General features: G+C 47.3%; 1 protein-coding gene across 1 annotated transcript; it reads right to left on the bottom strand.

The window, feature by feature from the left end:
• Positions 1 to 1,963: 1,963 nt before the first annotated feature.
• On the bottom strand, positions 1,964 to 3,020 carry LOC119340540. The gene has a single exon (XM_037612462.1). The coding sequence runs from the start codon at positions 2,976 to 2,978 to the stop codon at positions 2,271 to 2,273; it is 708 nt and encodes a 235-aa protein (XP_037468359.1). The 5' UTR covers positions 2,979 to 3,020; the 3' UTR covers positions 1,964 to 2,270.
• Positions 3,021 to 14,156: the final 11,136 nt, after the last annotated feature.

Raw genomic sequence — 14,156 nt, 5'->3', positions numbered from 1 at the left:
AAGGAAAATAAAAAATAAAAAGAAAGGGCAAGGAAGAAACCCGGCACTACCGGCGGACCAACACCGCGTGATATTGCTCACAAAGAGTGGTGTGCAGAATTGTCTCTTCAAATAGATGATTTCTCAGTGAAAAAGCTGGAGCCTGCTCTACCATCCTTCTCCAGGTTCTCAACAAATCCTCCATCTTTCTACTTTGTGTTAATTAGTGAAATCTCTGAGGTTAGGTTGAAATATGTTGTCAAATTAGCAGATATTTAGATGTTGAAGAAGCTGAAACAAAGACATGTGTTGTATATTTGCAAATTGCTAATAACATTACTCAGGCACGTATTGTCCTGAGTTAATTGCAAAAAATCACCACATTTGAGGCATCGTTTGCGGAAAACCACCAGGTCACTAATTTTTTGCAAAAGTCACCGCGGATTCAGTAAACATTTTGCAGATAGCACTGATCGGGTGATTTGGCCCGTTTGATCACTTTCTGACAAGTGGGGCAAGATTGTAAGGAGCTGACTTAGCAAAAAATTTACACACACACCCCTGGATCTGAAAAAGAAAAGCAATCGACCCCCCGCGCGCGCGTAGGCGGACCTCGCGGCCTCGAGTTCGTCCCCGACCTCACCAAGGCTGCCCCTGCGCCATTTGGGCCGGAGTCGCCTGGGTGTGCGCGCGCAGGACTGGCAGGCTGCGTCCCCATTTGCTCGGCCAGCGAGCGCGGTGGCCAGTGGCGAGCAGCGATACGGGGAGCAAGAGGTAGCAGTCAGCAACAGGCAAGCGCAGCGGAGGAGCGGCCGGGTGCAGGCGGTATGCGGGCGGCAGCGGCAGGCGAGGTAGGAGGAGGCGCGAAGGCGCGTGCAATAGCGGGCGCCGTCTTGGTGGCCGGCCTTGCTTGAAGCTGACACCTGAAGGTTGCTCGGAGGCGGGAGGCGGCCATGCTTGGAGCCCGATGGCGGCCGTGATTGGAGCCAAGGTGGTCCGACCGACTGGAGGAGGAGATCGGCCGTGGCAGCGCGGCAGCGCCATGGTTGCCGCCCCCACCGGCTCCCGTTGTCGTCGTCGGTTGCCTCCTCCCGATTGGATCGGGCGCAGGGGGTTGATTGCTTTTTAATTTTAGATCCAAGGGTATGTATGTAAATTTTTTGCTAAGTCATCTTCTTACAATCCGGTCCCACTTGTCGGAAAGTGATCAAACGGGCTAAATCACCTGATCAGTGCTATTTGCAAAATGTTTACCGATTCCACGGTGATTTTTGCAAAAAATTAGTGACCTGGTGGTTTTTCGCAAACGATGCCTCAAATGTGGTGGTTTTTTGCAATTAACTCTATTGTCCTAGAGTCTGATAATTCTGCTGTTGTCGGAGTCATCAGAAGTGAAGTCTCGTCATGATGACTTTTTTTTGTGAGAAAGATTGGAGAGTGTGATTCTGTAGCTCAGCACCTAGCTTTGTTGGCTAAAAGCCAGGGCATGGATGAAATCTGGTTAGACCATATTCTCAATCCTTTTGTATGAGCTTGTTGGTTCTGACAATGTAACCTGTGATGCAATAAAGGAATGAAAGCACTCTGTTCCCTTAAAAAAAACATGTTGCCACTTGGTTCCTGTTTCACCAGGATGTTTATTAACTACGGTTACTTCATCAGGGGATTCAGATTGTGCCTTTGATCTTTAGGAGGAGCGTGCTACACGGTAAATTGGCAATGCTTTTACATGAAGTATACTTTTGGTGATACTAAGAAAGAAATGCTATAGATAGCTGAATATGACATTCAGGTTAATTTGTTCAGTCAGCTCAACCGGATGGCTACTCACAAGTCAGAATGTTCCGGTGATGGCTTCAGAACCGACAATTCTCATTGGATTATCGCGCTGCACCTTAATAATCTGCGCTTCTTTCACGAAGTTGCACCACAACTCGATCTCAAGTAGTAATAATAAATAAATAAAACTGTAAACGGAAGGAGATGAAGTTGAACTTCGAACTATTCCATACGCAATATATGTACTGTACAGGACCACAAATTAGGCTGGCTATATAGTTCGCAGCTGCGGCTATTTACATACTCTACTACCGGCATTGTTTGCATTTATAAGTAATTTTCTTGTGCGGGGATGCTGTATAAGAATTGCATATGTACGTTCCTGTCGCTACGACGAATGAACCTATAATGAATAGAATAGCAGAGTATACGCCATTGGCGGGCTAAGCAGAGCAGAGCAGGGCGGAGCAGAGCCCGAGGAGGACGATGGGCGTCGGCCGGGCTGTGTCGTGCTACGGCGACCTGGAGCGGCAGGTGTCGTGGTCGATGGGCATGACGCTGCCGGGGGGGTAGCTGAAGCTGAGGGGGCAGTTGAGGCGCGTCCAGAAGGCGACCTTGAGGAAGATGCCCATCCTCCACCGGGTGCGCGCCTTGCCGGACAGGGTGATGGGCACCACCCTGGACCTGAGCGCCTCCTCCATGGCCCGCATCCCGGCGAGGTCCAGCTTGGCCCCGCGCGACGCCCCGCTGTAGGGCAGCGTGAGGGAGCTCTCCCGGGCGACGCTGAAGGTCTCGGCCCTCAGCTGCAGCAGGGTGGTGCCGTGGAACTTGACGTCGATGTTGAAGCTGGAGAAGGAGGCGTTCACCTTGGAGTTGGTGTTCCTGGCCAGGACGTCGGCCCTGACCTGGATGTCGCGGATGACGCCGTCGGCGGGGCTGTAGTCCAGCTGCTGGAGGTACGCGTTGGTCACCACCATGTACGGCATGTGGGGCTTGTAGATGAGGTACACGGCGAATACCGCGGCGCCCACCACGATGATGCCGATGGCCAGCAGCGTGCACAGGATTACCGCCATCCACACCAACGGGGAGCTCCGCTGCCTGTCGTCGTCCGGGTACCGCCGCCTGTTCCTCCCATGGCGGTGATGACCCGCGCCCGCCTCAGCCGCCCTCTCGTGGTGGTGGCGGTCGGCCTCCATCCTGCTGTCTCCGGCCCTCATCTCATGCCGCGGGCGCTTCGATCGAGCTGGGCTGGGTTGATATCGGAGGGATGGAGTGCGCATTAAGGAAGGAAATGGGAGCCGAATGGAGCGGTACATATCCATGGATAATTGTTAAGCTTGGATGAGAGGAAGGGTTTTGGAATCTTCTTTGCTCTCTCTCACCGCCACGCCTCCTTTTTGAGTTTTGTGAGCATGCTCAACAGCTCAAGGCACTCATATGCGTTGCTTTGCTTCCTTGCTTTACAACTGAACTCTACTCTACTCTAGTCTCCTAGCTGGCTAGTCATCTGGTCCTCTCAACTGGCCATCACAAATTAAATTTCAAACCTTCGGTCATAATTAGGTTAGTTACAGCCGTGGGTCACCAAATTTGAAATGCATTCCAGACAACTCCATTCCACAAAAACTGCATTTCATTTCAGATTACAACATTTCCTTCCACACGAAACCCACTAACCGCAACAATGAACGGGCTAAAATCTCCTTGAGGTAGACCTGCTGCCGAAGCCCGGCCCTCCTGGTCAATTCTTTGAAGAACCAATTGTGCCAATTGTGTCAGATATTTTTGCTACATTCAGCGAAGCATTTGTTTGCTACGCCCGGGGCGATGGAGGGCCATAACATAGGTAAGGAGAATATGATTGATCATTTCGTGACCTTGATCACAAAAAATGGGCAGCATGGACGACATGGGAGCATGTGTGCCAGTCGATCAGAAGTCCAACAATGATCACTAAGAGCCAGCCACATGAAAAATGACATGTCAGTGGAGCCCTTTGATTTCTAGGTGAAATCCGATGACGGGGCGCTCCTAATCGATTAGGAGAAGCGGCGCTCGCTACAACGCGAATTGGGCCGGCCCGCGAAGTGGCACCGTCACAAAATGGTCATAAAATGCGCGAAAAGAATAAAAAAATAAAGCTCCCACGGCGAATCGAACTCGTGCCCTACAAGTTGCTAACCACTAGGGCATGTGGTTGCAAGTGACAAAATCCAGCGCTAACACTTTATAAACCATCGTAGCTGCTCATACACGATTTTCTTTCAAAGAAATGAAACTTCACAAATTTCAAAAAAAGTTCATGAACATGCAGAAAAATGTTGCCCTATTCAAGAAAATTCATTGATTCTGAAAAAAGTTCATCAATTTAGAAAAATAGCTCACAGAAAAATGAAAAATGTCCATCAAAATTTTGAAAACAAATCATCAATTTTGGAAAAAAAATCACAAAACTTAAAAAAGTTCATCAATTTTGGAAAAAAGGTTCATCAAATTTCAAAATAAATTCATCTAATTTAAAAAAGAGTTCATTGAATTTGAAAATGTTCATCAAATTTGAAAAAAAAAGTTAATCGAATTAAAAAAGGGTTTATCGAATTTTAGGAAAACATCAATTGTTCAAAATAGTTGACTAAAAATAATTTTTTTTTGAAAACAAACGTTCATCAAATTTGAAAAAAATATCATCGATTTGAAAAAAGTTCACGCATTTAAGAAAACAAAAAAACAAAAATCGATGAGGGAAGAAACCAGGAAGAAGAAAAAAGAAAAAATAACAAAAAATGGAAAAAATGAAAACAAAAAAAGAAAAAAGAGAAGGAAGGAATAAAATATGGTAACAGATGAAGCTTAGCAGAACCCGCTTCGTGGCTGGTTGGTTATACCAGCGAACCTTGATGAGGGAGGTAGCTGGTTTCCATTTGTGGATTTGCCTATAACAATGTCGGTGTACTAAGATATGGGCCCTTAGTACCCCAGACTTATGCACAGGCAGTGATAGCACCCCGACAAGTAAGGCTTGTTGGGAAATCAAGACTCAAGACTAAGCCCAACATTCAAGACCCAAGTTGCAGAGATACAAGGCAAAACACCAAGTGCAGAGATTACTAACTACCCTTGCCAGAGGTCGGCAAGGTGCTGGCCAAGTGAAGACCCGGTTGAAAGTGCATTGTTGCACTAAACTACTTTTGACATCTATGACAACTTCATTTGTGTCTCTAACCACATGCTCTAGTGTGAACAACACTGATTAAGTTAAAATGGAGCATGGATGGTTATTCCCTCTCTTATTGGAAAAAGGAAAAACGGAGTGTATAAGAAAAGCGGAGTACCATAGTGTTTTCTTGTTTCCTGAGTCCTTAGGGCAGTTGCACTATTAAGAGGGGGTGCATCACAAAAACATCTGGGAATTAACTTGTCTTCTCACATTGATCTGAAAATTCGCACGGAGAAAAGCTTTTGTTCAGGCTGGAACTTCCGGGGACCGGAAGGTCCGGCAGGGGTCCGAGAAGCTTCCGGGGTAACGAGAGAAACTGCTCTTTCTGTGCAATCTCTCTGTGTAGCCCGGAACCTTGCCGGACCCTGGCCGGAACTTCCGTCCTCCGGAACTTCCGGGGCGGCCAGAACTTCCGGGCGTCGGGACTTCCGTCCCCTATTTTGACAGCTTCCGGGGTACTACAGAGTTGATGCAAACCCTCTGTGTAGCCTGGAACCTGGCCTGAACTTGGCCGGAACTTTTGGGGTCCGGAACTTCCGTGTGTGGCCGAAACTTCCGGGCTACGCAGAAATCTGCCTCCAACGGCCAGATTCCAGCCCCACCTATTGTTGGAAATATGCCCTAGAGGCAATAATAAAAGGATTATTATTATATTTCCTTGTTCATGATATTATCTTTTATTCATACTATAATTGTGTTATCCAGAAATCGTAATACATGTGTGAATACATAGACCACAACATGTCCCTAGTGAGCCTCTAGTTGACTAGCTCGTTGATCAACAGATAGTCATGGTTTCCTGACTATGGACATTGGATGTCATTGATAGCGGGATCACATCATTAGGAGAATGATGTGATGGGCAAGACCCAATCCTAAGCATAAGCACGAAGATCGTGTAGTTTGTTTGCTAGAGCTTTTCCAATGTCAAGTATCTTTTCCTTAGACCATGAGATCGTGTAACTCCCGGATACCGTAGGAGTGCTTTGGGTGTACCAAACGTCACAACGTAATTGGGTGACTATAAAGGTATACTGTGGGTATCTCCGAAAGTGTATGTTGGGTTGACACGGACCGAGACTGGGATTTGTCACTCCGTATGACGGAGAGGTATCTCTGGGCCCACTCGGTAATTCATCATCATAATGAGCTCAAAGTGACCAAGTGTCTGGTCACGGGATCATGCATTACCGTACAAGTAAAGTGACTTGCCGGTAACGAGATTGAACGAGGTATTGGGATACCGACGATCAAATCTCGGGCAAGTAACATACCGATTGACAAAGGGAATTGTATACGGGGTTGCTTGAATCCTCGACATCGTGGTTCATCCGATGAGATCATCGAGGAGCATGTGGGAGCCAACATGGGTATCTAGATCCCGTTGTTGGTTATTGACCGGAGAGCCGTCTCGGTCATGTCTACGTGTCTCTCGAACCGGTCTACACACTTAAGGTTCGGTGACGCTAGGGTTGTAGAGATATGAGTATGCAGTAAACCGAAAGTTGTTCGGAGTCCCGGATGAGATCCCGGACATCACGAGGAGTTTTGGAATGGTCAGGAGGTAAAGAATTATATATGGGAAGTCGAGTTTCGGCCATCGGGAAAGTTTCGGGGGTCACCGGTATTGTACCGGGACCACCGGAAGGGTCCCGGGGGTCCACCGGGTGGGGCACCCATCCCGGAGGGCCCCATGGGCTGAAGTGGGAGGGGAACCAGCCCCTGGTGGGCTGGTGCGCCCCCCCTTGGGCCCCCTGCGCCTAGGGTTGGGAACCCTAGGGGAGGGGGCGCCTCCACTTGCCTTGGGGGGCAAGGCACCCCCTTGGCCGCCGCCCCCCTTGGAGATTCAATCTCCTAGGGCCGGCGCCCCCCAAGGGTCCATATATAAAGAGGGGGGAGGGAGGGCAGCCGCACCCTTGCACTTGGCGCCTCCCTTCCCCCTTGCTACACCTCTCCCTCCCGCAGACGCTTGGCGAAGCCCTGCCGGGATCCCTGCTGCATCTACCACCACGCCATCGTGCTGCTGGATCTTCATCAACCTCTCCTTTCCCCTTGTTGGATCAATAAGGAGGAGACATCACGCTGACCGTACATGTGTTGAACGTGGAGGTGCCGTCCGTTCGGCGCTAGGATCTCCGGTGATTTGGATCACAACGAGTACGACTCCCTCAACTCCGTTCTCTTGAACGCTTCCGCTTGATCTACAAGGGTATGTAGATGCACTCCTCTCTCTCGTTGCTAGATGAACTCATAGATTGATCTTGGTGAAACCGTAGGAAAATTTTATTTTCTGCAACGTTCCCCAACAGTGGCATCATGAGATAGGTCTATGCGTAGTTCTCTTTGCACGAGTAGAACACAAATCTGTTGTGGGCGTAGATGTTGTCAACTTTCTTGCCACTACTAGTCTTATTTTGCTTCAGCGGTATTGTGGGATGAAGCGGCCCGGACCGACCTTACACGTACGCTTACGTGAGACAGGTTCCACCGACTGACATGCACTAGTTGCATAAGGTGGCTAGCGGGTGTCTGTCTCTCCCACTTTAGTTGGAGCGGATTCGATGAAAAGGGTCCTTATGAAGGGTAAATAGAAGTTGACAAATCACGTTGTGGCTTTTTCGTAGGTAAGAAAACATTCTTGCTAGAACCCTATTGCAGCCACGTAAAAGAAGCAACAACAATTAGAGGACGTCTAACTTGTTTTTGCAGCAATTGCTTTGTGATGTGATATGGCCAAAAGTTGTGATGAATGATATATTGTGACGTATGAGATCATGTTCTTGTAATAGGAATCACGACTTGCATGTCGATGAGTATGACAACCGGCAGGAGCCATAGGAGTTGTCTTAATTATTGTATGACCTGCATGTCAATGATTTAACGCCATGTAATTACTTTACTTTATTGCTAAACCGTTAGCCATAGTAGTAGAAGTAATAGTTGGCAAGCAACTTCATGGAGACACGATGATGGAGATCATGATGTCATGTCGGTGACGAAGATGATCATGGAGCCCCGAAGATGGAGATCAAAGGAGCTATATGATATTGGCCATATCATGTCACTACTATTTAATTGCATGTGATGTTTATTATGTTTATGCATCTTGTTTACTTAGAATGACGGTAGTAAATAAGATGATCCCTCATAATAATTTCAAGAAAATGTTCCCCCTAACTGTGCGCCGTTGCGACAGTTCATTGTTTCGAAGCACCACGTGATGATCGGGTGTGATAGATTCTAACGTTCACATACAACGGGTGTAAGACAGATTTACACATGCAAAATACTTAGGTTAACTTGACGAGCCTAGCATGTACAGACATGGCCTCAGAACACAGAGACCGAAAGGTCGAACATGAGTCGTATGGAAGATACGATCAACATGGAGATGTTCACGGATGATGACTAGTCCGTCTCACGAGATGATTCGACATGGCCTAGTCGACTTGGATCATGTAACACTTAGATGACTAGAGAGATGTCTAATCTGAGTGGGAGTTCATTAAATAATTTGATTAGATGAACTTAATTATCATGAACTTAGTCTAAAATCTTTGCAAAAAATGTCTTGTAGATCATATGGCCAACGCTCATGTCAACATGAACTTCAACGCGTTCCTAGAGAAAACCAAGTTGAAAGATGATGGCAGCAACTATACGGACTGGGTCCGGAACCTGAGGATCATCCTCATAGCTGCCAAGAAAGCACATGTCCTAGAAGGACCGCTAGGTGAAGCACCCATCCCAGAGAACCAAGACGTTATGAACGCTTGGCAGTCACGTGCTGACGATTACTCCCTCGTTCAGTGCGGCATGCTTTACAGCTTAGAACCGGGGATCCAAAAGCGTTTTGAGCAACACGGAGCATATGAGATGTTCGAGGAGCTGAAAATGGTTTTCCAAGCTCACGCCCGGGTCGAGAGATATGAAGTCTCCAACAAGTTCTATAGTTGTAAGATGGAGGAAAATAGTTCTGTCAGTGAGCACATACTCAAAATGTCTGGGTTGCACAACCGCCTGTCCCAGCTGGACATCAACCTCCCGGACGAGGCGGTCATTGACAGAATCCTTCAGTCGCTCCCACCGAGCTACAAGAGCTTTGTGATGAACTACAATATGCAGGGGATGGTGAAAACTATTCCTGAAGTATTTTCAATGCTGAAGTCAGCAGAGATAGAAATCAAAAAGGAACATCAAGTGTCGATGGTCAATAAAACCACTAAGTTCAAGAAAGGCAAGGGTAAGAAGAACTTCAAGAAGGACGGCAAGGATGTTGCCGCGCCCGGTAAGCCAGTTACCGGGAAGAAGTCAAAGAATGGACCCAAGCCTGAGACTGAGTGCTTTTATTGCAAAGGGAAGGGTCACTGGAAGCGGAACTGCCCCAAATACTTAGCAGACAAGAAGGCCGGCAACACTAAAGGTATATGTGATATACATGTAACTGATGTGTACCTTACCAGTGCTCTTAGTAGCTCCTGGGTATTTGATACCGGTGTCGTTGCTCGTATTTGTAACTCAAAGCAGGAGTTGCGGAATAAGCGGAGACTGGCGAAGGACGAGATGACGATGCGCGTCGGGAATGGTTCCAAGGTCGATGTGATCACCGTCGGCATGCTACCTCTACATTTACCTACGGGATTAGTTTTAAACCTCAATAATTGTTATTTAGTACCAAGTTTGAGCATGAACATTGTATCTGGATCTCGCTTAATACGAGATGGCTACTCATTTAAATCCGAGAATAATGGTTGTTCTATTATATGAGAGATATGTTTTATGGCATTCTTAATTAATCTCGAACGTGATGTTACACATATTCATAGTGTGAATACCAAAAGATGTAAAGTTGATAACGATAGTCCCACATACTTGTGGCACTGCCGCCTTGGTCACATTGGTGTCAAGCGCATGAAGAAGCTCCATACCGATGGACTTTTAGAGTCTCTCGATTATGAATCATTTGACACATGCGAACCATGCCTTATGGGCAAAATGACGAAGACTCCGTTCTCTGGAACTATGGAGCGAGCAACCAACTTATTGGAAATCATACATACTGATGTGTGCGGTCCAATGAGCGTTGAGGCTCGCGGAGGATATCGTTATGTTCTCACTCTCACTGATGACTTAAGTAGATATGGGTATGTCTACTTGATGAAACACAAGTCTGAGACCTTTGAAAAGTTCAAGGAATTTCAGAATGAGGTAGAGAATCAACGTGACCGAAAGATAAAGTTCTTACGATCAGATCGTGGAGGAGAATATTTAAGTCACGAATTTGGTACACACTTAAGGAAATGTGGAATCGTTTCGCAACTCACACCGCCTGGAACACCTCAGCATAACGGTGTGTCCGAACGTCATAATTGCACTCTATTGGATATGGTGCGATCTATGATGTCTCTTACCGATTTACCGCTATCATTTTGGGGATACGCTCTAGACATAGCTACATTCACTTTAAATAGGGCTCTATCTAAATCCGTTGAGACGACACCGTATGAATTATGGTTTGGGAAGAAACCTAAGCTGTCGTTTCTAAAAGTTTGGGGATGCGATGCTTATGTCAAGAAACATCAACCTGAAAAGCTTGAACCCAAGTCGGAAAAATGCGTCTTCATAGGATACCCTAAGGAAACCATTAGGTATACCTTCTACCTTAGATCCGAAGGCAATATCTTTTTTGCCAAGAACGGATCCTTTCTGGAAAAAGAGTTTCTCTCAAAAGGAGTAAGTGGGAGGAAAGTAGAACTCGATGAAGTACTACCTCTTGAACCGGAAAGTAGTGCAGCTTAGGAAAATGTTCCTGTGGTGTCTACACCAACTGGAGAGGAAATTAATAATGATGATCAAGGTACTTCGGATCAAGTTGTTGCTGAACTTCGTAGGTCCACAAGGAAACGTTCCACACCAGAGTGGTATGGCAACCCTGTCCTGGAAATCATGTTGTTAGACAACGATGAACCTTCGAACTATGAAGAAGCGATGGCGGGCCCAGATTCCAACAAATGGCTTGAAGCCATGCAATCCGAGATAGAATCCATGTATGAAAACAAAGTATGGACTTTGACAGACTTGCCCGATGATCGGCGAGCGATAGAAAACAAATGGATCTTTAAGAAGAAGACGGACGCGGATGGTAATGTTACCATCTATAAAGCTCGACTTGTTGCTAAGGGTTATCGACAAGTTCAAGGGGTTGACTACGATGATACTTTCTCTCCCGTAGCGAAGCTGAAGTCCGTCCGAATCATGTTAGCAATTGCCGCATACTATGATTACGAGATATGGCAGATGGACGTCAAAACGGCATTCCTTAACGGTTATCTTAAGGAAGAACTGTATATGATGCAGCCGGAAGGTTTTGTCGACCCTAAGAATGCTAACAAGGTATGCAAGCTCCAGCGATCCATTTATGGGCTGGTGCAAGCATCTTGGAGTTGGAACATTCGCTTTGATGAGATGATCAAAGCGTTTGGGTTTATGCAGACTTATGGAGAAGCCTGCGTTTACAAGAAAGTGAGTGGGAGCTCTGTAGCATTTCTCATAATATATGTAGATGACATACTTCTGATGGGAAATGATATAGAATTTTGGATAGCATTAAGGCCTACTTGAATAAGTGTTTTTCAATGAAGGACCTTGGAGAAGTTGCTTACATATTAGGCATCAAGATCTATAGGGATAGATCGAGACGCCTCATAGGTCTTTCACAAAGCACATACCTTGATAAGATATTGAAGAAGTTCAATATGTATCAGTCCAAGAAAGGGTTCTTGCCTGTATTGCAAGGTGTGAGATTGAGCTCGGCTCGATGCCCGACCACGGCAGAAGATAAAGAAGAGATGAGTGTCATCCCCTATGCCTCAGCCATAGGATCTATTATGTATGCCATGCTGTGCACCAGACCTGATGTAAACCTTGCCATAAGTTTGGTAGGAAGGTACCAAAGTAATCCCGGCAAGGAACACTGGACAGTGGTCAAGAATATCCTGAAGTACCTGAAAAGGACAAAGGGCATGTTTCTCATCTATGGAGGTGATGAAGAGCTCATCGTAAAGGGTTACGTCGACGCTAGCTTCGACACAGATCTGGATGACTCCAAGTCACAAACCAGATACATGTATATGTTGAATCGTGGAGCAGTAAGCTGGTGCAGTTGCAAGCAGAGCGTTGTGGCGGGATCTACATGTGAAGCGGAGTACATGGAAGCCTCGGAGGCAGCACATGAAGCAATATGGATGAAGGAGTTCATCACCGACCTAGGAGTCATACCCAATGCGTCGGGGCCGATCACTCTCTTCTGTGACAACACTGGAGCTATTGCCCTTGCCAAGGAGCCCAGGTTTCACAAGAAGACCAGGCACATCAAGCGTCATTTCAACTCCATCCGTGAAAATTTTCAAGATGGAGACATAGATATTTGCAAAGTACATACGGATCTGAATGTCGCAGATCCGTTGACTCAACCTCTTCCGCGAGCAAAACATGATCAACACCAGAACTCTATGGGTGTTCGATTCATCATAATGTAACTAGATTATTGACTCTAGTGCAAGTGGGAGACTGTTGGAAATATGCCCTAGAGGCAATAATAAAAGGATTATTATTATATTTCCTTGTTCATGATAATTGTCTTTTATTCATGCTATAATTGTGTTATCCGGAAATCGTAATACATGTATGAATACATAGACCACAACATGTCCCTAGTGAGCCTCTAGTTGACTAGCTCGTTGATCAACAGATAGTCATGGTTTCCTAACTATGGACATTGGATGTCATTGATAGCAGGATCACATCATTAGGAGAATGATGTGATGGACAAGACCCAATCCTAAGCATAAGCACAAAGATCGTGTAGTTCGTTTGCTAGAGCTTTTCCAATGCCAAGTATCTTTTCCTTAGACCATGAGATCGTGTAACTCCCGGATACCGTAGGAGTGCTTTGGGTGTACCAAACGTCACAACGTAACTGGGTGACTATAAAGGTATACTACGGGTATCTCCCAAAGTGTCTGTTGGGTTGACACGGATCGAGACTGGGATTTGTCACTCCGTATGACGGAGAGGTATCTCTGGGACCACTCGGTAATGCATCATCATAATGAGCTCAAAGTGACCAAGTGTCTGGTCACGGGATCATGCATTACGGTACGAGTAATGTGACCTGCCGGTAACGAGATTGAACGAGGTATTGGGATACCGACGATCGAATCTCGGGCAAGTAACATACCGATTGACAAAGGGAATTGTATACGGGGTTGCTTGAATCCTCAACATCGTGGTTCATCCGATGAGATCATCGAGGAGCATGTGGGAGCCAACATGGGTATCCAGATCCCGCTGTTGGTTATTGACAGGAGAGCCGTCTCGGTCATGTCTACGTGTCTCCCGAACCCGTAGGGTCTACACACTTAAGGTTCAGTGACACTAGGGTTGTAGAGATATGAGTATGCAGTAAACTGAAAGTTGTTCAGAGTCCCGGATGAGTTCCCGGATGTCACGAGGAGTTCCGGAATGGTCCGGAGGTAAAGAATTATATATGGGAAGTCGAGTTTCGGCCATCAGGAGAGTTTCGGGGGTCACCGGTATTGTACCGGGACCACCGGAAGGGTCCCGGGGGTCCACCGGGTGGGGCCACCCATCCTAGAGGGCCCCATGGGCTGAAGTGGGAGGGGAACCAGCCCCTGGTGGGCTGGTGCGCCCCCCTTGGGTCCCCCTGCGCCTAGGGTTGGGAACCCTAGGGGAGGGGGCGCCTCCACTTGCCTTGGGGGGCAAGGCACCCCCCCCCCTTGGCCGTCGCCCCCCTTGGAGATTCAATCTCCTAGGGCCGGTGCCCCCCCAAGGGTCCCTATATAAAGAGGGGGGAGGGAGGGCAGCCGCACCCTTGCACTTGGCGCCTCCCTTCCCCCTTGCTACACCTCTCCCTCCCGTAGACGCTTGGCGAAGCCCTGCCGGGATCCCTGCTACATCCACCACCACGCCGTCGTGCTGCTGGATCTTCATCAACCTCTCCTTTCCCCTTGCTGGATCAAGAAGGAGGAGACGTCACGCTGACCGTACGTGTGTTGAACGCGGAGGTGCCGTCCATTCGGCGCTAGGATCTCCATGATTTGGATCACGACGAGTACGACTCCCTCAACCCCGTTCTCTTGAACGCTTTCGCTCGATC

This window comes from Triticum dicoccoides, chromosome 7B (assembly GCF_002162155.2).
Source record: "Triticum dicoccoides isolate Atlit2015 ecotype Zavitan chromosome 7B, WEW_v2.0, whole genome shotgun sequence".
Lineage (NCBI taxonomy): Eukaryota > Viridiplantae > Streptophyta > Magnoliopsida > Poales > Poaceae > Triticum > Triticum dicoccoides.
Note: the sequence above shows the minus strand (reverse complement) of the source record. Positions and strands in the feature narration are given on the sequence as shown.

What these genes read in the sequence shown, in the direction of transcription:
- LOC119340540 (XM_037612462.1), bottom strand. Translation starts at nt 2,978, where the DNA reads ATGAGGGCCGGAGACAGCAGGATGGAGGCCGACCGCCACCACCACGAG.